Below are 26582 nucleotides of genomic sequence, written 5' to 3' on the forward strand. Positions count from 1 at the left end.
GGTTGTAGAGTAAGACTGTTTTACCAAAGCAAATGATTTGGCAAATAGCCAATCAACACTGGACATATGCAACTAATCAAATAGCAGAGAAACCTGTAATGGTTCTTTATTCTCATCCAGATTATTTTATCGTCTCCATTAGTGGGCAAAGATAGGCAGAAATTTCCCTAACAATTAGACTGGGTAAAAAAAAGTCAATAAAAAAACTAACCATTTTTGACATGTTTAATACCAGTTTAGTAGCCCAAAAGGCAAAAGCTTGGTTAAGATGAAGTAGACTTTAAAAACTTTTCAACTTTTGTTCAATAACCCAGAAAATAGTCCAACAGAAAAAAAAGAACTGGTGGGCTTAAGGCAAGGCAGACAGAAGTAATGAATTAGCAATAAACAAACAAAAACAAGGAATGAAGAAGGAGAAGGGAAAGTAGATAGATAATCAAACAGACCACAGCCATGGAAGGCAATGAATGTAGTACAAAAGGGCCTGGCCTTGGTTCTAGATAAGAACTGTATAAAGCAGTTAACCTAGTTCTTCTAAAACTCAGTCTCCCCAATGTACACAATATTGTGGGCCTAAAACTAAATTACCTGTATGGTTCCCTAGCTCCAAAATGCTAAAGGGGTTATCAGCGGGGAAGCAGGAAGGAAGGAATTCAGTGGCTGCAGTATCTGTAAAAAAAGTAAATTTTAAGTTTTGCCCTGGCCTTCACAGCTGAAATGCTGATAATGGGCAAGACCAGAAGCAGACCCCAGGGCAGTGCTTCTCCAATTCTAGTGTGTGTAAGAATCGCCTGGGGTATTTATTAACACACTGACTGCTGGCTGGGCTCTACTTGGAGTTTTTTGTGCAGATCTGAGGTGAAACTCCAGTATCTGCATTTCTAACAAGCTCCCAAATGATGCTGCTGGTCTGGGATCACACTTGGAGAAACACTGTACTAAAGAGTTAGTGGCAGAGGGCAAACAAACCCTGTTACATGGGAAAAAAAGTTAGACTTCTCTTATTTCTGGGGGGGGAAAGGATTACTTGTAAGGCGACTGACAAATGTGGAAATAAAATTTGTTTCCTCTGCTGACCAAAGCTTTGTTGTTAACCAGAATTTAATAGAATATAGTTAATTACATAATAGTTTATAATATGAATTGGGTATTGCCAAATTCTTCAGAACCTTCAAAATTACATAAGTTGAAATGTTCATGCAAAACTGAGATCATAAACTGGGAATTCTATTTATTGATCTTGAACATCACAGAATAGTTATGTCATTTGATTTTTTTAAAATCTATGCTAACACTTAAAAGAACTATATATAGTAACTTTTCCTTATAGAATGATGTGTTTCATAAGTGAACTTTTCAGATTATGGAACTTTAAACAACTAAAGTTTCTTTTATTTTTAACCATTTTAGAAGAATATCTTTCTAAATAGAAAACACAACCATAACAAAAGCTTTCCTTCATTACTCACTGTCATAATAACACATACAATAGTTTAAGTTCTATAATGAATAGCACCTCCTGGGTCAACCAGAGTTGTATGAAACCATTCACTATGACACTGAATGAGTCCAGAGTTCTGTAGGTTTGCCATTTCTCCCACCTTGTTTATCTCAGTCCCACCAGAGCTATTAGCTATTGGTATTTCTCAGTGTATTCAAATCTAAGTTGCATTATGAATTGGTATATATATGCTTATGGGCTTTAAGATGTTATTTTCTTGAGATGAATTTTTTGTTTGATTATTTATTTACTTCCAGATTTTCAGGATGGTCTATGGATAGTTGAGTTATTGCTGGCAGCAGGAAAGTGAGGTACCTAATAGATTTTGTGTTTCTTCTTTTTTTTTTTTTTTTTTTTGATATAGTATGCTGTATCAGAGACAGAGAAAGAGGCCCTTAGGGCAATGTTAGTTTATCTAGTAAATAAATTATAGTTCTGTTCACTTACAGAATAATGTGTTTTAAGTTGCTCTTCCTGCCCAAACTCTAGAAACTTGTCAACCTTGGAATATCATGTGGACATTTTAACATTTTACTGTCTTATGTACAACTAGTTTGAAAGTAGAAAGCTTCATAGAGTAACAAAAGTCAAGTCAGTTACAAGGTAAAGAAGAAATGTAAGGTGAATCTCACAAGAAAAAGGAGCAAAATTTGCTATAAACTGATCACAAGGGAATTCCTAATGTTGGTATCTTATATTGTTGCTCAAAGTCATATAAAGATCACATTTACTGACCTGGGGAATGCTGGGAAGTTGCAAGAGAGGTCATGGAATTAGAGAGGTTAAGGTTGGCAGTGATACTAAGCTGGCTCTGCAGTGCAGGAGGGTAAGGAGATGTGGGTGTCAGGAGGGATTCCTCACTGGTTTCTTCATCAATTCCAGGCAGGTACGTGTCAATCAAGGCATCAAGAAACTTAACAATAAGCTCAGCATAGTCTGGAATTTGTGTTTGCTGTAATGGAAAATAGGAAATTATTTTAGTTCCTTTTAAGTAAATCCCCATCTGAAGCCAAAAATGTTAATTTTGTTTGGACTTAATTTACTATTTTTCTTCCTTTGTATTACTTATCATTAAAAAAGGGGAGTGGAGTAATATTTATAGACTACCATAGGACTTACAACAGGGAGTTCTATTCAGCTTAAAGCTTCCAGATGAACCTGCATTTTCTGAAAGCCATGCACAAGACAGACTGAATTTAATACTGAGACAATACAATCATCAGGAATGATGTCTAGCCAATTTTCCAAAACAGAGAAAATGAGCAGAGCATCATCATTCCAGCTGCCATTTAGATTCCACTCACTAGACACTGTAAAGGGCTCAGAGGGTTACTGGCAATCCAAATGCAAAAACTTCTGTATGATATACTTACTTCTGTAACTTCAGGCCCATTTTTTAAGTGACAACCTTTGCATGTCAACAGATATTCAAGTAATAGCGAAAGGAAATAAACAAAATACCCAATTCTTAAAAACTGGAACAAGGTTTATATAATTCATATTGATTTAGCACCCCCTGTATCTAAAACACTGCACCAGGAACTGTTCAAGGAAGAAACAGAAACCCTGTCTTCAAGGAACTTTGATCAATTTGGAGAGAGCCCACATACAGAGAAAATGATTATATACATCTTATGTAGCACTACATAAACTAATGCCAATCAAAAAACAAACTGAGGCCAGGTGCGGTGGCTCATGCCTGTAATCCCAGCACTTTGGGAGGCCGAGGTGGGCAGATCACGAGGTCAAGAGATCAAGACCATCCTGGCCAACATGGTGAAACCCTGTTTCTACTAAAAATACAAAAATTAGCTGGGCGTGGTGGTGCATGCCTGTAGTCTCAGCTACTCGGGAGACTGAGGCAGGAGAATCGCTTGAACCTGGGAGGCAGAGGTTGCAGTGAGCCAAGGTTGCGCCACTGCACTCCAGCCTGGAGACAGAGTGAGACTCTGTCTCACAAAACAAACAAACAAACAAACAAACAAAAAAACTGAATAGGAGCAAATGAGGACAAATCCAGAGAGAAATTAATCTAATCTAATAGGCTGGAAATAAAAATGTTTTCATGAAATAGATTTTAACCATGGTAATGCTCCTTGCTAGTCATAAGATATCTAAGTGTGTGCATTAAGATGATCAAATACACAAGGGACTGTGGCAGAAAAGTATCACAGAGGTTTATCATACTCTTCTGAAAAATTGAGCATAAGTTGGCTTTGTTTGTAAAAGTGAATACACATACCCCCACACCATGCTGCCTCCTGGAAAAAAACCTTGTGATGAGAAACTTTTTATAAAAGTAACATATATGTTTATTGTGAATTATTATTCTGGTTTTCAGCATATTGTGTGTTCTTAAAGCAGGCATACTAATTTGAACAGAAACCTTCATTTTGCCAAAAGTTAGAGAAAAATATATTTTCTTACCTTTGAAAAGGGTCCTGCAAACCGCCACAAGCCATTAAAACCAAAACCTGCAACAAATCAAATGTTACTCTTATAACAAGCAAGATATCTTTTAATTGTAACAGAAATTAAATAAGTCGTATAGCTGATGATATATAAAACCCTATGTACATGTTGAAAACATGTTTTTAGAATGAGTGTCAAAGCAACTAAAACCTACTTAAAATATACTCAGTATAAAAAGTTGTCAACCAGTTACATTGGACATACAATTGAGAGAGTAAAAAAATGGAATACGGAAATAAAAGTATGAACAAGTCTATCCCTTATAAAGAATTCTGTAGTCAGTGCATTCTACAACAGCGCACATGTTAGCAAGTTCATCAACCATCCTTCTCCAGATACATTTATTTACTTTGCAGGTAAGATGTTTGGTATTGTGGTGGGGATTCTTCGTGGTACACCACACTCTGCACAATTCCATGGATTGGATTTAACAAATTTGGATCTTGGCACAATGATAACAGGGTGTTGATCTTAGAGTCCAACAAATTATGCCTAAAAAAACAAAAAGTCAACAGAGGAACATTTTAGAGGAAAATTAAATGAAAATATGTAGTGGAAAACATAATACACATTCCCCAGAATAATGTGCCAAAATTAAAGGGAGATGAGTGCTTTTTACTTTCTGGGGCATTTCTTCATTTTCCAAATTTTCTACAATGAACATGTGTGTGTGTCTGTTTTTGTTTGTCTTTTGTTTTTAGTCACCAGGGAAGAAATTGTGAAAACAAACAACTGGTAGTGTCATATAACCATGTGTAACCATATACGGTAAATGTTTGCTTAAGACAAGGTTGGCTCTGTCTGCTACTTAGCATGCTTTAGTACTATTTCCATCTGTTGTATACTGACATGCACTTAGGAAGTTAAAACTAAATTTAGGATCTGTGCAAAACAAAAAGAAAAAAAATTAAATTTAATGTTAATCAGTGCTTTTAAAATGCTGAGTCAGATCAAATAGGGAAAGCAAAATAGTTTAGAGGGAGTGAAATACATGATCCAACTGAAACTTAGGAAAAAAATTTGATCCAACTGAAACTTAGGAAAAAAATTATTTCTAACCCGGCTACACTCCATTAATAAAAATAACTGAGTTCTAACTCTCTAAAATTCTAACATGAGATTAAAAAAAGAAAATAATGACATGATATAGAAGGCCTAGATCAGGAAAAGAATTTGAACTATTTAAATTCGAACACTTTGAGGTTAATATTTTTTAGTCCTTAAGAGAGAATAAAATTCACCTCCTAAACAGAAGGTCAATTTTGTTTTCACTCAGCTGTGGATAAATACAAAAGCTCTCCTAAAAAGTAAACCAAAACAGATATGCTGATTTAGATATAGCAGTCTAATAGTTTGCTTCTAAGTGAGGAAAATGAGCAATGATCATCAAAATAAACCACTTAAATAAATCAGCCAGATTTTTAAAGTCTTTCCTTATAAACTTTCTAATAGATCTAATAGGTCAAAACTAATCTTAACCCTCATTAAACCTACTGTCTCAAAGCTAAAATCACTATCACAATATCTCATTTTGCCTTCTTTGCAACCAGTGCACATTACTGGGTAAGCATTTGACTTAAAGACAGGCACGAAGGTTAATTAAAATCAAAAGGAGATACTTACACAACAGGAAAGACTTTGGGAAACACAACACTGGCCTCTGCTAAGTATTCATAAAGAATTCGTTGATCAAACTCATCTGTGGTATATTTTACCAGTGTAGCCTGCCAAGATGCAAAAAAGTAAACACACAACATTTTTACTTTGTGGCTGAATTGTTATCTGTTTGGGTGAGAAGTAGAAGACTGTACCCTATTCATGTTTTTAATATTTAAGGGCCTCCTAAAAGTAGACTGGAATAAAAATTTGAGGGTGGGGGACTCAAAAAGGGGAAATCCTTACTAGAACAGTAAGAAGCAGCGCCTGGATCTTCGGATCAGTAAGTACTTCTTCATCCAAGAGAACATTTGATTCAGACACTGAAACCTTACGTAAATGTGGGTGCTGTTGTGATGAGGAAATCCTCTGAGTTTCTGCAGTAAGACAGGGAATTAACGTGATCAAACACCTGGATAATCACTTCACCTAACTATTTCAATATTACTTCTAAAATTCAACAGCTTTCTTTAGTAGATACTTAAAATACTAACATAAACATCATAGAGAATTACTATTCGCCTATACAAAAGTTTGGCTACCTATTTACAATGCTGCATATAATATATATGATTAATTTTTACATAAGCTTCAAGATAACTGTCATTTTAAGAATGGTAGAGTTTATCTTTTGAGAAATGGCAAACGTTTCTATATTTTATTCTAAAGATTCTAAGAAATGGCTGGAAAATAAACATGACTTTCATGTACTCTCCCACCTTATTTTCAATGATCTAGATCAATACTTTGTTTCTCACCCATTTCATAATCAGTTTCTGCTACTCTCCTCATTTTGGGGGGTGTTGTGATCCCTGATTCCATTTCTTGCCTTTTAGGAGCCTTTGTGTCTGATATCAAGTGATCAAAACTTTTCCTTGTTCCTATAAACAAAAGTTAAGAATATGGAAGTTCATTAACCACAGTGTCTATAAATGGGAATATACTAAAAAGAAAATGTTTGGACATAAAGTGTTTAAGCTTTCACTTAGGACTCAAAGAAAGCTCTAATATATCCCTGGAGCAGTTTCTTTCCTTTATTTTCCATCTTCTCAAAGGGTTTTTGTTCCCATAGCTTTCTGTTTCAGGATAGGTTGCACCTTACTGGTGCAAATTAAACTGAGATTGTATTCTGTACACTGGAGGTAAACCAAACTACACTGGAGGTAAATCAACAAATATGATAACTGATAATAAATGCAAGGGTAGGCATTATTCAGTAGTAAAGGTCAACTATGTTTGACCAGTCTTTTCAGTTTAAGAAATGCTGCTGGTGCCAAGAACTACTCATTAATACATGAGTAATTTCCAAGCTTAGGAAGAAAGCAGAGTTTGATTTTAATTTTTTAAGCTTTGAAAAAAAGATATGCATGCCTGAAAATACTAAAAACCAGATACACTGGGAGATGCTTCAAAAATAGCAAGTAGCATTATCTCCCATTTGGCTTTTAGTTTCTCTAATCATGTAATCATGTATTAACACTATTTTTTTCTTTTGATAGGGTCTCGCTCTGTGGCCCAGGCTGGAGTGCAGTGATATGATTTCAGCTCACTGCAACCTCTGCATCCTGGGCTCAGGTGATCCTCCCACATCAGCCTCCCCAGTAGCTGGGACTACAGGCACACACTACCACCACACCCAGCTGATTTTTCTATTTTTAGTAGAGACAGGGTTTCTCCATGTTGCCCAGGCTGGTCTCGAACTCCTGGGCTCAAGCGATCCACCTGCCTTGGTCTCCCCAGAGTGCTGGGATTACAGGCATGAGCCACCATGCCCGGCCAACAGTATTATTTTTTTAAAGCCAGAATTAAAGCCAATATAATAAAATCTGACAATTTAACACTTGAGAAATACAAAGTCTATTACCTCAAGAATTAATATGAATAACTATTCATAATAGTAATAAATACCAAGGCCAAATAATTTAACAGCCCAAAGGGATCTAGTCCGGCTTCTTCGTTTCATGCACATGTACACTGATGAAGCCATGAGCAGTTAAGTAATTAGTCTGAGGTAGCATGGCTAGGGATCTAGACAATGACCAGATGGAAAACTCAGGTTTTCTAAAACCAGTCAGTGCTTTCCAAACTACATGAGATTGGGACACTACTTTCTACATTTAGTTTTCCTTCCTTTCTCACTCGTCCTTTTTATTTTATTCTCTGCATTCTTCCTGGAAGATCTCATCCTGCTTCCATAGCTTCAACTATCTGTGAGCTAATCAATTCTAAATGTTTACTTGTTTACTTTCTTCCCGAATTCCAGGTACATTTTGCGGTTTATCTCTTAAATATATACTCATAGATGTCTTGAAAATATTTCAAATGTAATCAACCTAAATTTATCATGTACTGTGAACGTATTAGTCCTGATCTCTGTGAATGGAATCACTATCCAGACAGTTTTTAAAATTAAAAACTTCTGACATCCTTCACAATCTTCTCCTCTTCCCCACCTGCAACAATTGGTCAATAAGTCATGTCCATTCTACTTCAGAAACCTATTCCAAACCTGATTTTTGTTTTTTTTGAGACAGGGTCTGACTATGCTGCCCAGGTCAGCCTCAAACAATCCTCCTGCCTTGGCCTCCTGAGTTCCTGGGACTATAGGTGTGTACCATTATGCCCAGCTCCAAACCTGCTGGTTCTTCTCCATTCTCCCATTGCTCCTGCCTTAGTGCGGGGCCCACACCATTTTTTTTGCTTGGACTGCTATATCAATTTTATTAAATGGTTCCCTTGCTAAAAATCTCTTCCTGTCTCTCCACATTGCTGCTATAAAAACTTGGCAAAAATTAAAATTTGGTCATGTTCTTCTCCTACTTAAATACCTTAGCTGAATGCGTGATAAGGGTAAATATCTTACCATGGCACACAGTCGTTTCCAATCGAGTTCTAGTCCTTCTTCTCATCTCATTTCCTACCCCATTCCCCATGATGCCATGATGTATCATCAGTTGCTTTCCTGCCTTTTCTTTATTCTTGCTATTCCCCACTGCTCTTAAACATATGCCCCTACTTATCCTGTTGTCTATTTTGCAAGCAAATATTAAATCTTTAGGACACAGCCCAAATGTTATCTCCTCTCTGCAGTTTTTTTTTCTAATTTCCCCAGATCTCCAGTTTCCTCCATCAAGACATATCATTTTAATGGCACCTGGAGTTGCTGTTGTGATTGGCTGATTATAAGTCTTGGACACAAATTACAAACTCTTCCAGGGCAGTTACCTTATCTTTTTCACTTAGTACATGGGTTGAATGAATTCAATACATTTTTTTCTGAGGTTAGTTTTTCATTTACAACTTCATTGGCATGAAAATCCAGAATTACAAAACACAAAGTAACCAGGAAACTCCTAAATGATTATTTATGGCAAGGTACTAACAGAAGGGAACTCAAACAACAGTAACACACCTATGTGGCTAGTAACTGTGATTGACACATTCATGGTTTCTATTTCTTTCACGGTTTACTGGCAGGTTATTTATGTTACAACTTGTTGTTTGTTCACTAATTTCCTTATGAACACAAACATTTTTCCAATACCTAAAGATACTTAAATATGTTTGCATGGATAACTGAAATCTGTTGAACCATTCACAGTGTTGGCCACTGAAATACAGATCCCAATGTATTCCAGTAACAGTTACAATTTTACCCAATGGAATACAAGAACATCTCTGCATTTCCTCTGAGGAGCGATGTATGATCAGTGTTTTTGTTTGTTTGTTTGTTTGGAGTTAGGGTCTCACTCTGTCACCCAGGCTGGAATGCAGTGGTGCAATCTTGGCTCACTGCTACCCCCGCCTCCTGGGCTCAAGTGATCTTCCCAAGTAGCTGGGACTACAGGTGCTCGTCACCATGCCCAGCTAAGTTTTGTATTTTTTGTAGAGATGGGTTTTGTCATGTTGCCCAGGCTGGTCTTGAACTCCTGGACTCAAGCAATCCTCCCACCTGAGTCCCTCAAAGTGCTGGGATTATGGGTGTGAGCCACTGCACCTGGCCTAGTGGGTTCTTTCATTCATTTACTTTCAGTTACTAAAATGGAAATGAGTCTCGCAGCATTTCAGGTGTACTTCTCGGAGACAAAAATTCTATAAATGTTGATGTAACTGAGCAATCTTAATTTCAAGAATCCTATCTTCCGGCCGGGCATGGTGGCTCATGCCTGTAATCTCAGCACTTTGGGAGGCCGAGGAGGGTGTATCACCTGAGGTCAGGAGTTCAAGACTAGCCTGGCCAACATGGTGAAACCCCGTCTCTACTAAAAATACAAAAGTTAGCCAGATGTGGTGATGTGTGCCTGTAAACCCAGCTACTAGGGAGGCTGAGGCAGGAGAATTGCTTGAACCCGGGAGGCAGAGGTTGCAGTGAGCTGAGATTGCGCCACTGTACTCCAGCCTGGGTGAACAGAACAAGACTTCATATCAAGAAAAGAAAAAAGAAAAAAAAGAATCCTATTTTCTTTCAGTAATTGAAAAGCATGTCTTTTCAAAGAAAACATGGCAAATAGTACTATTACAGCTTCATACTATATTCATATATTCTCTCAGATGATAATTTTGGGAAGTATTACAGTATATCATTAAATCCCCTGAGTGCAGCAAAACTCTTCCTTTCTTATAGGTATTTATCTAATATGTCTCAGAGTCCCATTCCCCGCTGGCCAGCAAAGGCAAAACAAAATAAGGAGAGTCACAGTATTTAGTCTAAGATTCAGAAAAAACTGTTTCAAGGTCCCATTCTCATTTCTCTATCTCAACTTATAACACTTAACTGATCTATCAAACTCTCTTTTAAATGGCATCAAAAACTTTGCTACATTGACATGGAAAATTTTGATAATCCTGAAATTTCAAATAATTTTCCAAGAGTAAAAATATGTATTTTTTTAAATAATAAAAAAAAGTACATAATTTAGATAAACTAACCAAGCAACTTCTTAGTGTTGGCTTGAGAAGGCTGCCCCATGTCCAGGCTCATGGATTTCCTGGCTCGGGGACTGGTCTGGCCGACAGTTGGATAGGTGGCTGCAAGGTATCCTTCAGAACCTTTGGGAGAGGACCATGGCTGAGTCTCCTTCAGTGTCCTGAAAGATGAAAACAACAGAGAAAAATTAATTAACATGGTGACAAATACAGCCATTGTTTGCTCCTTCCAAGTGGCTGTCCTATTTCCTAACAACAGCAATCAATTAATTTTAAAATTGCACTTTAAAGGGCTTTAGGATACAAACTCTTGGTGTATCCCCAGGAATTATCAACTTTCTTGCCATAGTATCTTGTACATAGTAGGTACTCAGCAAATGCTGAACAAAAAGATCTGTACTGCAATTTTTAAAAGCTGACAAATAAAAAGGCATAGCAACAGGGGTGTCCAATCTCTTAGCTTTCCTGGGCCACACTGGAATTAGAAGAATATACTGGGCCACACATAAAATACACTAACACTAACTACAGTTGATGAGCTTAAAAAAAAAAAAAAAAAAAAAAACCCAAAAAATCTCTTAATGTTTTAAGAAAGTTTACAAATTTGTGTTGGGCTGCATTCAAAGACGTCCTGGGCTGCGTGCAGCCTGCGGGCCATGGGTTGAACAAGCTTGGTGTACGACATGATGTTTTAAAATATGTTTACATTGGCTGGGCGCTGTGGCACACGCCTGTAATCCCAACACTTTGGGAGGCCGAGGCAGGCGGATCACCTGAGGTCAGGAGTTCAAGACCCCCCTGCCCAACATGGTGAAACCCCATCTCTACTAAAAATACAAAAATTAGCTGGGCATGGTGGCGCACGCCTGTAATCCCAGCTACTCAGGAGGATGAGGCAGGAGAATCGCTTGAACCCAGGAGGCGGAGGTTGTAGTGAGCCGATACCGTGCCACTGCACTCCAGCCTGGGCAACAGAGCAAGACTCTTTCTCAAAAAAAATTAATAAATAAAAATAAAAATAAATAAAATGTTTATATTGTAGAATGGCTAAATCAAGCAAATTAATATATGTGTTACCTCATATATTTATCTTTTGTGGTGGGAATACTTAAAATCTACTCTTGTAGCAATTTTCAAGTATAAAATACATTGTTATTAACTGTAGTTATGTTGATAAAAGACCTTGAACTTACTGCACTGATTTTTTTTTAAATCAGAAAAAATTAAGTGTAAATAGGCAATTGTTTAAAAACCAAGAAAATCAGACATTAATTTATACTTTGACAGGGGAACACAGGCAAACTATTTTACCCTTTCTATAACAAAAAGGGCATATCTCAAAGTAATATAATAATGGGACTGACGAAAGTAAGACTATTGAATACCAAGTATGTTTGAAAAAATTTTGCATACATTGTTAGAATCTTAAGGAAATTGTTGAAGTCTTTTTATCAAAAAGCAGGATGTTGATAAATGGAATGATATGAGTTTTGCAAACAGAAGATAACTTTTCTGTGTTCAACACTGTCCCTAAACCTTAAAGATATTTTTATTTAATTGAAAATACAGAAAAATCCCCCAATGATGCCATTTTCATGAAATTTCTCTAAATTATACTGAAAAATATACTACCCAAATCCATGTATAGCAGATATAATTTTTACCATCTAAGTCTACATTATAGAAAACTTTTAAATAACTTGTGTGATATGAGTAAATACAACAAATGTGTTAGCATGTCTGTATTTTTACAAATCTGTACAGATTCGTTCTCTATCCAAGCATGTAATGTGTTGTTTATATTTCGCATTAGTTTTTTTCCCCAGGCCCTTCCCCTACAACCTAATATTTTCAAGAGCATCTCTTTGCATTGTTCATTTGGTCTGTGCTTCAGAGGCAAACTAATGTTAACATTAGCACAATGAGACTGGAGGAATAACTTTCCTACTAACCCACATAAAATACTACACATTTATAAAATGAGTTTGACTTACACACTCTTCCTAGGCCATCTCTAGATTTCTCCCATGTTACCTTCTAGATTACTCTGCTGCTTGCCTCCATTAGTTGGAAAATTGAAACTTGATTATGATTATGTAATTATAGGAGAGTAAATCCACTTACCTATAGGTAGGGTCACCATGATGAATGGGATATGTATCCATAGGAACATTTTCCATTGAAATATCAGTAAGAAGAAGTGACTTTCTATGTTTTAGGCTGCAGCGACTTCGAACTTCTTCAGACACTGTAAGTAAAGCTAAAAGGAAAACAATGGCAGGTTAAAAAATTTAACAAATCACAAGTGTGACTTAAAACAGGATGAACTTCTTACAGTCTCCTAAAGAGCATAATACCTGTTAAATGTGCACATATTTTGGAAGACTACATAAATGTGAAATATAAGAGAGATTTAATAAGCATCTTTTATTTTCCAAGTTCTTTAATGTACATTTGATCTTTAACAAACACAAAGTAAGCAGGGCAGGTATTATTAAGCTGAATGAGAAAAAATACTGAGATGTTAAATGATTTGCTCAAGGTGATACGGTTCAAACAAAAAAGCTGAACAAATACAAGTCTGTGAAACTGAGAATCAGCACTTTCCATCAAACAACTATGTTCAAGAATTGTATTGTACATAAGTGCTAAGTGTTGCTGAGTAGAGAAACAAAAATCAGATAAGAGCAAATAGGAAGCTTTAATGGAATGGTGGGGATAGGGCAGATACTCCAGATAAAAAGACATAAGGAATGAATATTGAAGAGGCAGTTGCTTGTAGGAGATGGCAAGCAGATTAGCTTAAAATAGCTCATCCATTTGGAGTGGTAATAAAAAATGAGGCTCATGAAATTTAGAGAAAGATAACAGAACTGAGAGGGCTATTTAAGGGCCCAGGATGCTAGACTGAAGCGTTCAGATTTTATGACAGATAACAGAGAGCCACTGTAGTGTCTTGAACCAAAGATGACCAAGGGAACACATTTCAGATTTTAATGGGAATTAAATTTTTTCCTACAGAAAAATGTTCTGGCAAAACTCTCAAAATTTTAGCCACCACTACAGGACTAGACTGTGAACTTTCTGTTCTGCCACGCAACCGCCAAAAAACCTATAGGTATGTGTACTTTTTGGGTGATCCTTATATATAGATGCAGCAAGATTAATTTTGTTTACTTTGTGTTTTTACCTGCTAAGTAGGCCACGCTCTGTGTATTCACTTCAAATTTGTCACAATTTCTGTGTTTGTTAACCAGAGTTAGTAGTGTATGTAAAATTCTGACTGTTCTTGCAACAATGGCAGGTGAAGGATGCCTGTACCCTACAAAAAACAAACAAACAAGTAAGAATTAATTTTTTGAACAAGTATCTGCTGAGGTCTTCTTCCCTGACTAACAACTCTGCAAGGAAAGGAAATATAACTCCTACTTTCCAAGAATAGCCATTTGGGAAGGTAAAACATGCATATGTGAATGTGAATAATTAATTATGTATAAGATTAAGTACCAAAAATGTGTAGAATATTCCCTAGAACTCTACAGTACTCCAGGAAGAGGAAAATTAAAAAACATGATAGTCTTTCAGATCTTCTATTCCCTAAAGCAGCACAGGGATTAAAAAAAAAAATCTATGTATTAGAATTCTCCTTAAGATTTCTTTTGAAAATAGAGTTCTTTTACAAAAACATTTTTAATTAAAAGAAAAGCTGATGACATAGGAAGTATATGCTCTAAGAGCCCAATAAATAGGGTTGATTAGAGGATAAATTTGATCTTTGGCCAGCTTTTAATCATTAATCCTACCCCCATTTAAAAATAGGTGATTTGAACATGGAAAGTATCTGGTCTTCCTTTCTTTTCTTGTTTTTTAAGACAGAGTGTCACTCTGTCACAAAGGCTGGAGTGCAGTGGTAGGATCTTGGCTCACTGCAACCTCTGCCTCCCAGGTTCAAGCGATTCTTGTGCCTCAGCCTCCTGAGTGGCTGAAACTACAGGTGTGCACCACCTCACCTGCCTAATTTTTGTATTTTTAGTAGAGATGGGGTTTCACCGTGTTGGCCAGGCTGGTCTTGAACTCTTGCCTTCAAGCAGGGGTTTCACCATGTTGGCCAAGCTGGTCTTGAACTCTTGGCCTCAAGCAATCCGCCTGCCTCGGCCTACCAAAGTGTTGGGATTACAGGCGTGAGCCACTGTGCCCAGCCTGGTATTCTTTTAGATATAAAGAATAAGTAAGCACTTTATTAGCCCAGTTGCAATTACTTATCTTGGTATCCTTTAGTAAGGGTAGTATTTTTTGAGAAATCCCCATTGATCTTAGAGATTAACACTGTCAATATTTTTTGTAGAAATTTCATAAGAAAGTGAAATCAAATGCATACATTCACAATAGTGGGTGTATGCATCTCTCTCTCTCTCTCATAAAAACTGGGGGAATCTCCATGGTCCCTCAAGCCTAAGATTTAAATTGATACAAAATTGTTGACTCAAGCTATAGCTTGAATCTCTATTGTGGCCAAATCCACTTCCGAGACCACTGGGGTTCATGCCAGCGCCTTATCCCAGGTCTTACTTTACCCTGCTTTGCTTCTGACTCACCACTACATGCTGTTCTTATTAACTGCAGTCTCTGGCTATGACCGCCCCATGTTAATGAACCAAAGTTAACAAGCTGTGAAGTCAGCAATGGGGAGTAAAACCAGGTTAGGCAGTGAATGAGCAGGCTCTGAGGAATAGCTGGAGATCACTGGCTATAAGCAATATAGAAAGGGGTGAGGATAGGGTACCAGAAAGGTGATGTACAATGGTATAAAATAATAGTACTAATCAACAATAAACTATAAACAAGTTGAAGAAAATCTGTGATCACATCTCTTAACATTTTCTAATATAAATTATTCAAATAACACTTAGTGATTTGCAGTCTGTTTTATTTTGAAAATCAGTAAGATACTTAGGTATTGTTACTATTAATATAGCTATTATCAGACTCAGTATGTAGGTTTTTCTAAGAATCAACTCTCTCTTTTTTTTTTTTTTTTTTTTTAAGGCAGGGTCTCACTCTGTCACCCGGGCTGGAGTGCAGTGGCACGCTCATGGCCCACTGCAGCCTTGACCTCCTGGGCTCAAGTGATTCTCCTTCCTCAGCCTCCCAAGTAGCTGGCCTGGCTAATGTTTTGTATTTTTTGTAGAAAAGGGGTTTCACCATATTGCCCAGGCTGGTCTCGAACTCCTGAGCTCAAGAGATCCTTCTGCTTTGGCCTCCCAGAGTGCTGGGACTACAGGTGTGAGCCACCATACCCAGCCAGAATAAACTCTTTTGTTTTTCAGGCAAATCTGATATTTGAATTGGAAATGAGGCTCTCTTAAAACACATATTGAATAAAACACAACTCATTAAGACAGATATAGTTTGCATTTATTTATTTACTTTTTGAGACAAAGTCTCACTCTGTTACCTAGGCTGAGTGCAGTGGTGTGATCACGGCTCACTGTAGCCTCGACTTCCCAGGCTCAAGCAATCCTCCCATCTACGCCTCCTAAGTAGCTGGGACTACAAGCACGTGCCACCATGCCTGGCTAATTTTTAAATTTTCTGTAGAGATGAAGTCTCACTATGTTGCCCAGGCTGGCGTCAAACTCCTAGCCTCAAGTGATCCTCCTGCCTCAGCCTCCCAAAGTGTTGGTATTACAGACATGAGCCACCACACCTGGCCTAGTTTGCATTTAAAGTAAGACGTAAGGGCTAACTTACTTCAATTTATTTCAAGTAATCACTTATTCAAATTACTTCTGGTTTCTTAATACTATTTCATAAAAATATTCTAAATAAGGCTTTTTTACCTTTTAAAAGGTGTCCAACCAATGCAAAGTTAAAGTTAGAGTTGAAATTGAGTCCAACAAAATGATCCATTTGCTTGCAGTGCCACTCCAGAGGATTCCGGATTGCCATAAATACTTCCTCTGGACTCTATTAAAGATAATCATAAGATGGTTGATGAGGTTCACATAGTAGCTTTCTTTAAAGGCTCACTTAATTGGTTTTTGTGTTCAATAGTATGACAAGATAAGTAATCCTTTCAATTTGAGAGAAATTATTTTCAGTTGACTGCAGAAAACCACAGAACATTTTAGCTACTACAAATTAACTGGTGCAAGACAGTCAAGCATATAAATAAGAAGATGGTGGAAGATGAAATCACTTTTATTTACAATACAAAATAAACGACTGTCAATTTACATCCTGGTGACTTTTAACATGCTTATTAACTCTGATGCCTAGCATCCAAAAGGCACTAGAATTGATATTAGCTCCCGCTACTGGGCTGTTCTGAAGATGAAAATACCGAGGCAGATGCCCCATTTGCAATGCTCCATTTGCAAATATTCTTTTTTTGAGATGGAGTCTCACTCTGTCGCCCAGGCTGGAGTGCAGTGGCACCATCTTGGCTCACTGCAACCTCCTGGGTTCAAGTGATCTTCCCACCTCAGCCTCCCAGGTCGCTGGAGTTACAAACATGTGCCACCCTGGCTAATTTTTGTATTTTTAGTAGAGACAGGGTGTCACCATGTTGGCCAGGCTGGTCTCGAACTCCTGACATCAAGTGATCCTCCCAACTCGGCCTCCCAGAGTGCTGGAATTACAAGCATGAGCCACAGCACCCAGCCAATTTGCAAATATTCTTAACATATAAATAGCCAACAACTAGATATCACTGACCACCACTGTCCCAAAACAGTTTTAGAAAAACGGCAATGAGAATTAGGACAGAGGGGTTCTAGTCCCAAAACAGATGTACAAGCATGGGCAAGTTACTTAACTTCTTAGTTCCTTTCTAATTTGCAAAATGGAGGTCTGATTAATAATCTCCATAAGACCTCTTACCTCTAAAATTTTGTTTCTATATTTCTCAGACCCATATCTGTTCCAGGTTCACACTACATCTGGTAGACTGAACTAATAATGTTTAGACCAAGTATCTTTACACTTTAAACCATAATCCTGTTCTTTCTACCCACAGTTCAGTTAATTTCACTTCAAGCAAATCTCACTGTATATACACATTCTTTTAAAAACATTCCCCTCTTTTCTCCTAGACCCTTCCCATTTTTATCCAAAGACAAAAGGGACGTAATTTCATACTATTTTATTCTCTCCTCTATTCTCTATGAACTAAAATCCAACCCCAATCAGATCTCCATTTTACAAATTAGAAAGGAACTAAGAAGTAATCTGCCCATGTTCATATATATATATACACACACACGCACGTGCGTGCACACACACACACACGCCCCATTTGCACCCCTCCTAACATTTATTAACCTTAATTGGAGTTGGATTTTACATATTTTATGTGTATATACACACACACACACACACACACTTTATATATATACACATACATTACATATATGTGTGTATGTAATATATGTATACACACTTTTTTTTGGAGACAGGGTCTTGCTCTGTTGCCCAAGCTGGAGTGCAGTGGTGTGATCTCAGCTCACTGCAACCTCTGCCTCCCAGGCTCAAGCAATCCTCCTACCTCACCTCCCGAGTAGCTGGGATTGTAGGTGCATGCCACCATGCCTAGCTAATTTTTGCCTTTTTTGTAGAGATGGGGTTTTGCATGTTGCCCAGGCTGGTCTCTAATTCCTGAGCTCAACTGATCCTCCTGTCTTGGACTCCCAAAGTGCTGGGATTACAGGTGTGAGCCACCACTCCTGGCCACTAATGGTATATTTTAAAGTAAGATTAGACAGAATAAAAAAACTAGTAAAATTAAGTACCCAAAAGTTTCCTTTAGACTCTCCAACTTCCTTATCTACTATGAATTATACGTATTTTTCATTAAGTGGCATTATTAAGTAAAACTAAGATTACTTTTAGATTATTTCTTCACTTATGAAATGGGGGGCAGAGAATGCTAACCTTTACCTTAAGGTTATAAAAATTAAAAATAAATGTAATAGTGCTTAGCATACGGCCTGGCATGGTAGCTATTAATATTATTACCATGTATTATTTATGCTCATTATGTAAGGATGATCATGTATTATTTATCCTTATTCTGTAATTCTACTAGTATTAGGCCAGTACTGTATTTTTTTGTTTTTTTTTTTGCTATTTTTATGTAAAAAATATGCATTCAAGTTTACATAGTTCTTTATGAGCTGGTAAGGAAATATACTCACAATAAGTTACATTATACAAATTCATACTTAAGTTATGGACTTCTTGTGATTTTAAAAGAATAGCAACAAGAAAAGATGGAAGAGTACTAAATTTGAGTAATCTAGGAACCTCAAGGCAAAGCTTGCTTACCTTGTCATTGAATATACGGAGACTATCTAAAGTATGCAGGTTTTGTTCAAGAAGTGCGGTGCCTGCTGAATACAAGTTGACCTCATCAAGCTGCAGCACAGCCACAGCTACCCAAAAGAGGGCTTTATGCAGAGGCGAGTCCTGGCAAAGGAGACATGTTTGAGGTTAGTAAGATGAATCATGACGTAGTCTCTTTCAAAATACACTGCAGTTAAAAATAAAGCAGCTTATCTTCCTAAATTACCCATGTTTTCTCTTTTGGGGAAGATAAAGATATGAGTAAGCTCTTCACTTTTCCATATGTATAACTAAAGACACTGTTAGCTGGACTGAGAACGTTACTTAGCACCTCCTGTGACTTCTCCCTGTTCTTTGATTTCTAAATCCAGTCACCAAGGTTTGTTGATTCTTCTAGAGTAGTCTCTTTTGTATCTTTTGTCATTTCTTTCTTATTGCTAATGACATTACCACATGCCAACCTTCTTTATTACAAAGGTGGATTCTTTTTACTTCAGTTTCTCCCTACTCCAATCCACTGTGCACACTACCACCAGGAGCTAAGTCCTGCTTTCATCGTATGACTTGTCTGCTTAAAAACTGTACATTTCCAAACTCTTTTTTGAACAATGCTGAATGTGAGATGAGGTCTATCCAGTCCTCACAACTTTCCCTCTCTCGATTCCTTTGAAAAGCTTCTCCATTACAACCAGAATGTTCTACCCACCTTCCCTCCATTGTCCTGGCATTCTTGTGCAGCTCTCTCCCTTTCTCTCTACCTACATTAACTCCTATGTTTCCCTTTATTTTAAACTGTCTTTTCAACTTCTTGTCACTCTTAACCAGTATGGTAATCTCTTGCTGCTCCGAATTAAAAGTACTTATTATTCGCAATCTTTATTTAGCACTGTGATATTAGGGAAAATACATGGACTTTAGAGTCAAATAGTATTGCATTAGAATCATGGTTCTTTTATTAGGTGTGTGACTTTGGGCAAGTTATTTAGCCCTTCTGAGCTCATTTTCACTTATAAGATGGGGACCAGAGAACCATTTTGTATAATACAAAATTAGGATGTTTGTAGACAAACCAGGAATATAACAGGTATTTATTTCTCTGTTATCTCTCCCAAGTCTGGCATACCTTTGTATTTAAACCACTTTAGAACTGGGGGGTAATACCATGCCATTATCTAATCTAAGATTTTTCATTTTATTAATACAAAAACATGATTTCCAGATATCTTAAATATAAAAATGGGATCAGGTCAGACCATCGTAAAACAGTGGCCACTTCATTTTACTCCTTTTAAATATAATCTTCATTTGGCACCCAAACTCTTATGATGATCAAGTATACTTCTCCCAGCTTTAATTTCTCCATAGTAATAATCACTAACGTACTATGTATTTTGTTTCCTTTATTATCCATTCACTCCCCAACCTCCACACCCACCCCAGAAAGTAAGCTCCATGAAGGCAGTGAGTTTTATGGGCTTTGTTAGTACTCTATCTCTAGCGCCTAAAACAGTACTTGGCAATAGCAGATAATTAATACTTATAAGATAAAATAATTAAGAATATATACCTATCTTTCCTTTAGCACTGATGAGACCAAAAACTTACAAGTGCTTGAGAACATACTATCCATACTTACTCTTCTTCTAATATAACTACTTCGAACTAAACTTTAAGAGGTTCTACTTTAACTATAGTTTTTTCTTTATAACTTATTCTCAATTCATCTTATTTTCTAAACTCTTCGAAAGAAAGTAACATTCAACACTGATACCCAAAATGAATGCACTCATTTTCTATACAGTAATTACCTTATTAAGAAGTGGCTGTAATTTGGTTAGTGCTATTACTGTAGCTTCTATCAGAACTTGACTGTTGTAAGTGTCAGGTCCTTTTAAGCAACTCTCAAGTGCCTTTTAGGAAAACAGAATTTTTTATTTTACTTTCATTGTAATAAAACATTAACTCCTAAACTGAATCTCAGAATGAATTCAGGAACATTTACTTATTTAATAAATGCTAGAATGATTTCTCATGCTATGGTGATCTTGGTAGCTAGCTTAATGTACATTTGTTTTCTTATTTTTTGACATTTCTACATTATAAGAATCAGACATTATTATAGTAATTACAAATTAAATAATTTTATACAAGGCTATAGTCTTACCATATAATTAAATGCTTTGAAAACTGGTAAAATACTAAGTGTACCTGCTTAGCAAAAGAGGCAACATATTTTAAAGACATCTTCCTTATTGAAGTAATCAGAGTTTACATATAAAGACAGCTTCTTTAGAGAAGACTTCTTCAAAGAATTACAATAAATAATCAAAATACATTTTAAAGGCTTAATAAGTAACATACGATATTTTATTGACCTCAAATTTAAATGTCTTTTAGAAAAATGAAAGATATGCTTTACAACTTGAGAACCATAAATATTTGGGAGAAGTGAGGGCGGAACAGGTACCTTGCTAAGAATACGGATTATCTGCTTTATCTGCCCATGAGACACTCGTTTGCTAATACACCCAAAGACAACAAGAGCTCTTGGTTGCAGGGATGGATTATATTGGAATGCAAATCTGCAATTAAAAGATCCACAGAACTTATAAAAACCTTTGTGTTTATATATACTAAATAATAAATTATAACATTGATCATACAGTAATAGCTGTATTTTCAACAATACGCATATTTTTACAACTTATATTTAATTTGGGACATACCTTTGAGCTAGTTCTGTCCACTGGTCCAGCCACTTGCACGTTGGAATATCTCTCATGCATGCCTAAAAAAGGGGATACTCTGAATACATATTGTACATAAATGTTTTTAGAACTGTTTAAATAATGTTCATTGTGATGTCATTAAGTGACCTGTTACCAATAACACAGTCCATGCAAGTGTTTTTATTTAAGCATTAAGTACAAAATAGCACAATAAACCAATATTTCTTCTATATAGTATTAACATATTTTTTTAAAAAGATTTTAACTTAGTTTCTTATCATTTTGGCTTCTATACCTCCATGATCTCCAACAAAGCTTCTGTGACTGTTTCCAAGGATGTCAAAGCAAAAGTCTCTCTCTCATAGGAGCCAGGAGAGAATGACCTGTCCCGGTAACTGGAACGGAAGGCAATGACAGCAGCTGACTTGACTTTGCTAATGCCAAACAGCAAGTAAAATTTGGGTAATGAGAACTCTGTCAGACTGAGTCTCAAAACTTGCTTGGTCTCTTCTGTAAGAGAATAAAGGAACAAGTAAAGACAGAAAATATTACTTTTTAATTTCTAAAGTTCCATGTTTCATTTTGAATTTAGAAAATTTGAATACCATATAAAAATTATATAATCATGCTCCCTAAATCAAACCTCTAGATACATTGTATTAATGCTCCTTGCTTCATTTATCTACAAATTATTGCTGGTAATTGAACATGGTCAACTGGCACTGAGTATTCCGCTTATGGGATAACTCTACATGACAAGTATACATAGAAAATCTTTACTATAGCTTGATATGGAATGGAAGTAATTTATTTTCTTTTTGGTAATATTTCATGTCATTACTGGAGGCTTAAATTGGCAACTTGGTGTTAGGGCACAAACATAAATAAGATAATCTATATTGATCAGGTGAAGTAAAATGGAGAAAGGAACTGGAAAACACAAATTCCTTTCCTAGAACTTACCACTAAAATGAAGCTGTGAACAAGTACACAGAGAGTGAATGATATTAATGACCAGTCCATGTGTGGAAGCTCTAAGGGAGAGCGGACCTGTGGCTACTAAGAAAGTAACAACGTGGAAGAGGTAGGGAAGATGAGCTGCCACATCAAGGGAATTGTTGAAGGACAGCATCAGCATGTAGCGTGCTAAAATAGCAATATCATCCCACATAAGATGTTGTTCTAAAGTAGGAGTTGGAGATAAGCATGTCTTGTCAATTATTTTGCACATCCTTCCAATAACCTGTAAAGAAGCAGGATTTTTTTTAAAAAAAAAACCAAAAAAACACGGGACTAAAAGTTTTAGCACAAAAAAGTTCAGTTTAATTTAAAAGTAATTACAAAACAAAAAACCTCCTGATGATAAAACAGATATGCTATAGTACAGAAGGCAAAAGAAAAGTGATTACCTTGCTTGAAACCAATTTCACATTTCCAGAAGCCAAAGCTACAGCAGTATCTGCCATCACCTCAGCTTTTATTGATCCCAAGCCACCTGTTGCACTGGTTTTGATGAAACTGTCTAGTACAACATCAAGCAGATCTGTAATCTAGTTGAAGGAGGAAAATAACATGATTTTAATCACTCTACCAATTTAATTTTTAATTAAAAAATATTCATTGGAACAGCCTAATCAATATGAAAATCCTATTTTACCTGAGGCCTCAAAAATACTAGATTTTATTTACAGGCCTGTCAGTAAATACAATTTATTATAAAAATATCCAGGAAAGGATGAGTATATTCATTTGACTCCTCCAGAGAATAAGAGATTGGTATTCAAAAATTTTAAATCTCTATCAATACTATCTTCAGTCACTTGCAAAGTATCTCTATGCTTTTCTGAGACAGTAACGTAGGATCAATATAAAATAGTAATTTGAAAATACAGAGCTGGGTGCAGTGGCTCACGCTTGTAATCCCAGCACTTGGGGAGGCTGAGATGGGTGGATTGCTTGAGGCCAGGAGTTCAAGACCAGCCTGGGCAACGTGGCAAAACCCTATCTGTAAAAAAAAAAAAAAACAAAAAAAAAAACAAAAATTAGCCAGGTGTGTTGGTGTGCACCTGTAGGCCCAGCTACTTGGGAGGCTGAGGTGGAAGGGTCACTTGAGCCTGGGAGGCAGAGGTTGCAATGAGCCGAGACTGTACCACTGCACTTCAGCCTGGGTGACAGAGCGAGACTCAGTCTCAAAAAAAATAAAATATAGGAAATGACATCAAGTACCAGGATGTTTTCTAGGGCTGCAACACTGGCTCCAAGGTTATTTCAAATTATTTGGAGGAGGAGCAGCAGTGTTTGAGTGAGGGCATTATTTCCTTAAATGATTACTTTGAAGAAATGATATGCCTAATTCTTGTCAGATAAAAATAAAATTTACATTATATCCTATTTTAATATTGGCATTCTTATGTAGAACTATAAATGAAATCAGATGCCCCAAATAGCATCAATAAGAAGAAACATCTACTGACACCTTTGGAATGTAGAGAATTAGAATACAGCACTATTTACTAGAAATGTCATCAGATTTCTACAGTTCTATATAATATATATATATAAAATATAGTTATTTGCACAGTCTCCTTCAAGGCATAATTTTATATATATATAATTATATAGGATTATATATAAAATATATATAAATATAATCCTATGTAATCCTACATATAATCCTATATAATTATATATATATATATATATAATTATGCCTTGAAGGAGACTGTGCAAGTAACTAGCTTTTCTCTGCCTCTGAGACATGCACTAGACATTTACAATTTTGAACCAGATGAAGAGCTGGGTGAGTGTCTACATGTTTTCTGAAGGAGGAAATTGTGTTTTTTACAACTCTATCCCTAGTGTCTAGTGCAGTGCTTTGCCCAATGTGGCACAAGATAAATATGTGCACAAAGAAGATACTAGATAAATACTTGAGCAAACTCAATACCTGCCCAAGGCTTCCCCATATTTTTGCTTGAATAGATGGGTACATCTGTTTTTCATTGATGGTCATTGTTATCAGCTTGTCAAGAATAGCAGTAACTCTTTGTCGTTTGGCATCATCATTATGCTTGCAAAAACGAACTAGATTTGACAGCCATGGAGTCATGTATTCCAAACAAAGGTGTTTCAATTCAATACCTGGAAAAAAATACACTATTAGCATGTGATGGTCAATGAAAATCACATCAACAATTATTTAATATAAAGAATTTGCGGAAAAAACGGTAAAAGGTAAAGACTATTACCTAGAATCAGGCCTGGAGAAAAGACACTTGGCAAATATATTTTTGTAGAGGCGAAGAAAGAACAGTCCTTGAAGAAAGTAATTTTAAAAGCCAGTAAGCCAATTTTTGAAAAGTTTTGTCTTATTTTCCTCCATTTTAGTCCTTTCTTGTTAAAAAGTTGTTTTATTCTCATTATAAAAGGAAAATGTGGTAATCATAGAAAGTTTGGTAAAAGGAAAGCATCACCACAAAATGAAAACTGTATTAACATTGGTGTATCATCTCATCTCTCCTCAGGCTTTCAAATTTATGTAGAGTTAATGTACATTTATGTGTGTGTACACAGGTATAACCCACTCCCACTCCCCCACAAAAACTGGGATTATGCTATACATGCAGTATGCTCTGAATATTCTTTTCAGTGATTATACTGAGATTATTTTTTTTTTTTGAGATGGAGTCTCCTCTGTCACCCAGGCTGGAGTTCAGAGGAGCGATCTCGGCTCACTGCAAGCTCCGCCTCCTGGGTTCACACCATTCTCCTGCCTCAGCCTCCCAAGTAGCTGGGACTACAGGCACCCACCACCACGCCTGGCAAATTTTTTGTTTTCGTATTTTGAGTAGAGACGGGGTTTCACTGTGTTAGCCAGGATGGTCTCGATCTCCTGACCTCGTGATCTGCCCGCCTCGGCCTCCCAAAGTGCTGGGATTACAGGCGTGAGCCACCACCCCTGGCCTATACTGAGATTATTTATTCAACATTACAAATTCTGCAAACTTTTTTTAAACTTACTTGAAAAAGCTTCACATTTATAAGACAAAAATTGTACAAAAATTTATCTATACACTTTACCTAAAGTCTCAAAGAATTTTTAAAATTGTGGTAAAATAGACACAACACAAAATTTACCATTTTAACTATTTTTAAATGTACAGTTCCGTGGCTTTACCCATTTTTAAGGGCACACAGTTCAGTGGCATTGAGTACATTCAAATCATTGTGCAGCCATCACCGCCATCCATCTCTAGAACTTTTTCATCTTCCAAACTGAAATTCTGTAACAAAGCCATTTTTCAATGGCTTCATATTATTCCATCAGATGGAGAACCAATAATTTAATCAGTTCCTTATTCTTTGACTTTTGGCCTGTTCATTTTTTTGCTATTATAAATAACGTCATATGAAGTTCTAAAGTAGGCAAACTAATCTGTGCAATAGAGGTCATAATAGTGTTTACTCTTGGTGAAGGGAGGGTACTGAGAATATCCCTCTGGATGCTAGAAATGTTCTACGTCTAGATCTGGAGATACTTTCATGATGTATTTGCATGTAAAAGTTCATCAAGCCGTTGACTTAAGATCTTGCACTTTACTGATGATAAGATATACCTCAATTTAAAAATCTACATAAAAATAATGCTATAATAAACATTTTAACATTAATTCTTTAGGATAAATGCTAAAAAGCAGAATTATGAGGCCAAAAGGTATGAATAGTCTTAAGGTCTTGTTACTCACTTCCAAATGCCTGTCTAGAAAAATTGCCCCTACTCACAATTCCACAGACCACCAGGAATGGATCTTAAAAAAAAAAAAATCTTTGCCAAGCTGATAACTGATTATCTCACTATTCTTTCAATTGGCTTTTATTAGTGAATTTCTTAAAATATAAATATTCTTTTTTTTTTTTTTGAGATGGGGGCCTCACTATGTTGTCCAGGCTGGTCT

At 36.4% G+C, this 26582-nt stretch overlaps 1 protein-coding gene across 3 annotated transcripts in view; it reads right to left on the minus strand.

Annotated features, from left to right (window-relative positions):
* NF1 (neurofibromin 1) overlaps positions 1 to 26582 on the minus strand; it is a 282604-nt gene that overhangs the window by 14732 nt on the left and 241290 nt on the right. For all 3 annotated transcript variants that reach the window (XM_063656134.1, XM_054459933.2, XM_054459932.2), the window contains 18 exons: positions 24575 to 24768; positions 23037 to 23177; positions 22591 to 22870; positions 21923 to 22137; positions 21625 to 21686; positions 21366 to 21480; positions 20707 to 20808; positions 18881 to 19021; positions 16396 to 16522; positions 13746 to 13877; positions 12680 to 12815; positions 10559 to 10716; positions 6388 to 6510; positions 5876 to 6006; positions 5597 to 5697; positions 4323 to 4465; positions 3929 to 3975; positions 2237 to 2453 (listed from right to left, as the gene is read on the minus strand). In XM_063656134.1, the coding sequence (XP_063512204.1) occupies positions 2237 to 2453; positions 3929 to 3975; positions 4323 to 4465; positions 5597 to 5697; positions 5876 to 6006; positions 6388 to 6510; positions 10559 to 10716; positions 12680 to 12815; positions 13746 to 13877; positions 16396 to 16522; positions 18881 to 19021; positions 20707 to 20808; positions 21366 to 21480; positions 21625 to 21686; positions 21923 to 22137; positions 22591 to 22870; positions 23037 to 23177; positions 24575 to 24768 (2565 nt within the window). The remainder of the gene's footprint in view (positions 1 to 2236; positions 2454 to 3928; positions 3976 to 4322; positions 4466 to 5596; positions 5698 to 5875; positions 6007 to 6387; positions 6511 to 10558; positions 10717 to 12679; positions 12816 to 13745; positions 13878 to 16395; positions 16523 to 18880; positions 19022 to 20706; positions 20809 to 21365; positions 21481 to 21624; positions 21687 to 21922; positions 22138 to 22590; positions 22871 to 23036; positions 23178 to 24574; positions 24769 to 26582) is intronic.

Source organism: Pongo pygmaeus, chromosome 19, assembly GCF_028885625.2.
Source record: "Pongo pygmaeus isolate AG05252 chromosome 19, NHGRI_mPonPyg2-v2.0_pri, whole genome shotgun sequence".
NCBI lineage: Eukaryota > Metazoa > Chordata > Mammalia > Primates > Hominidae > Pongo > Pongo pygmaeus.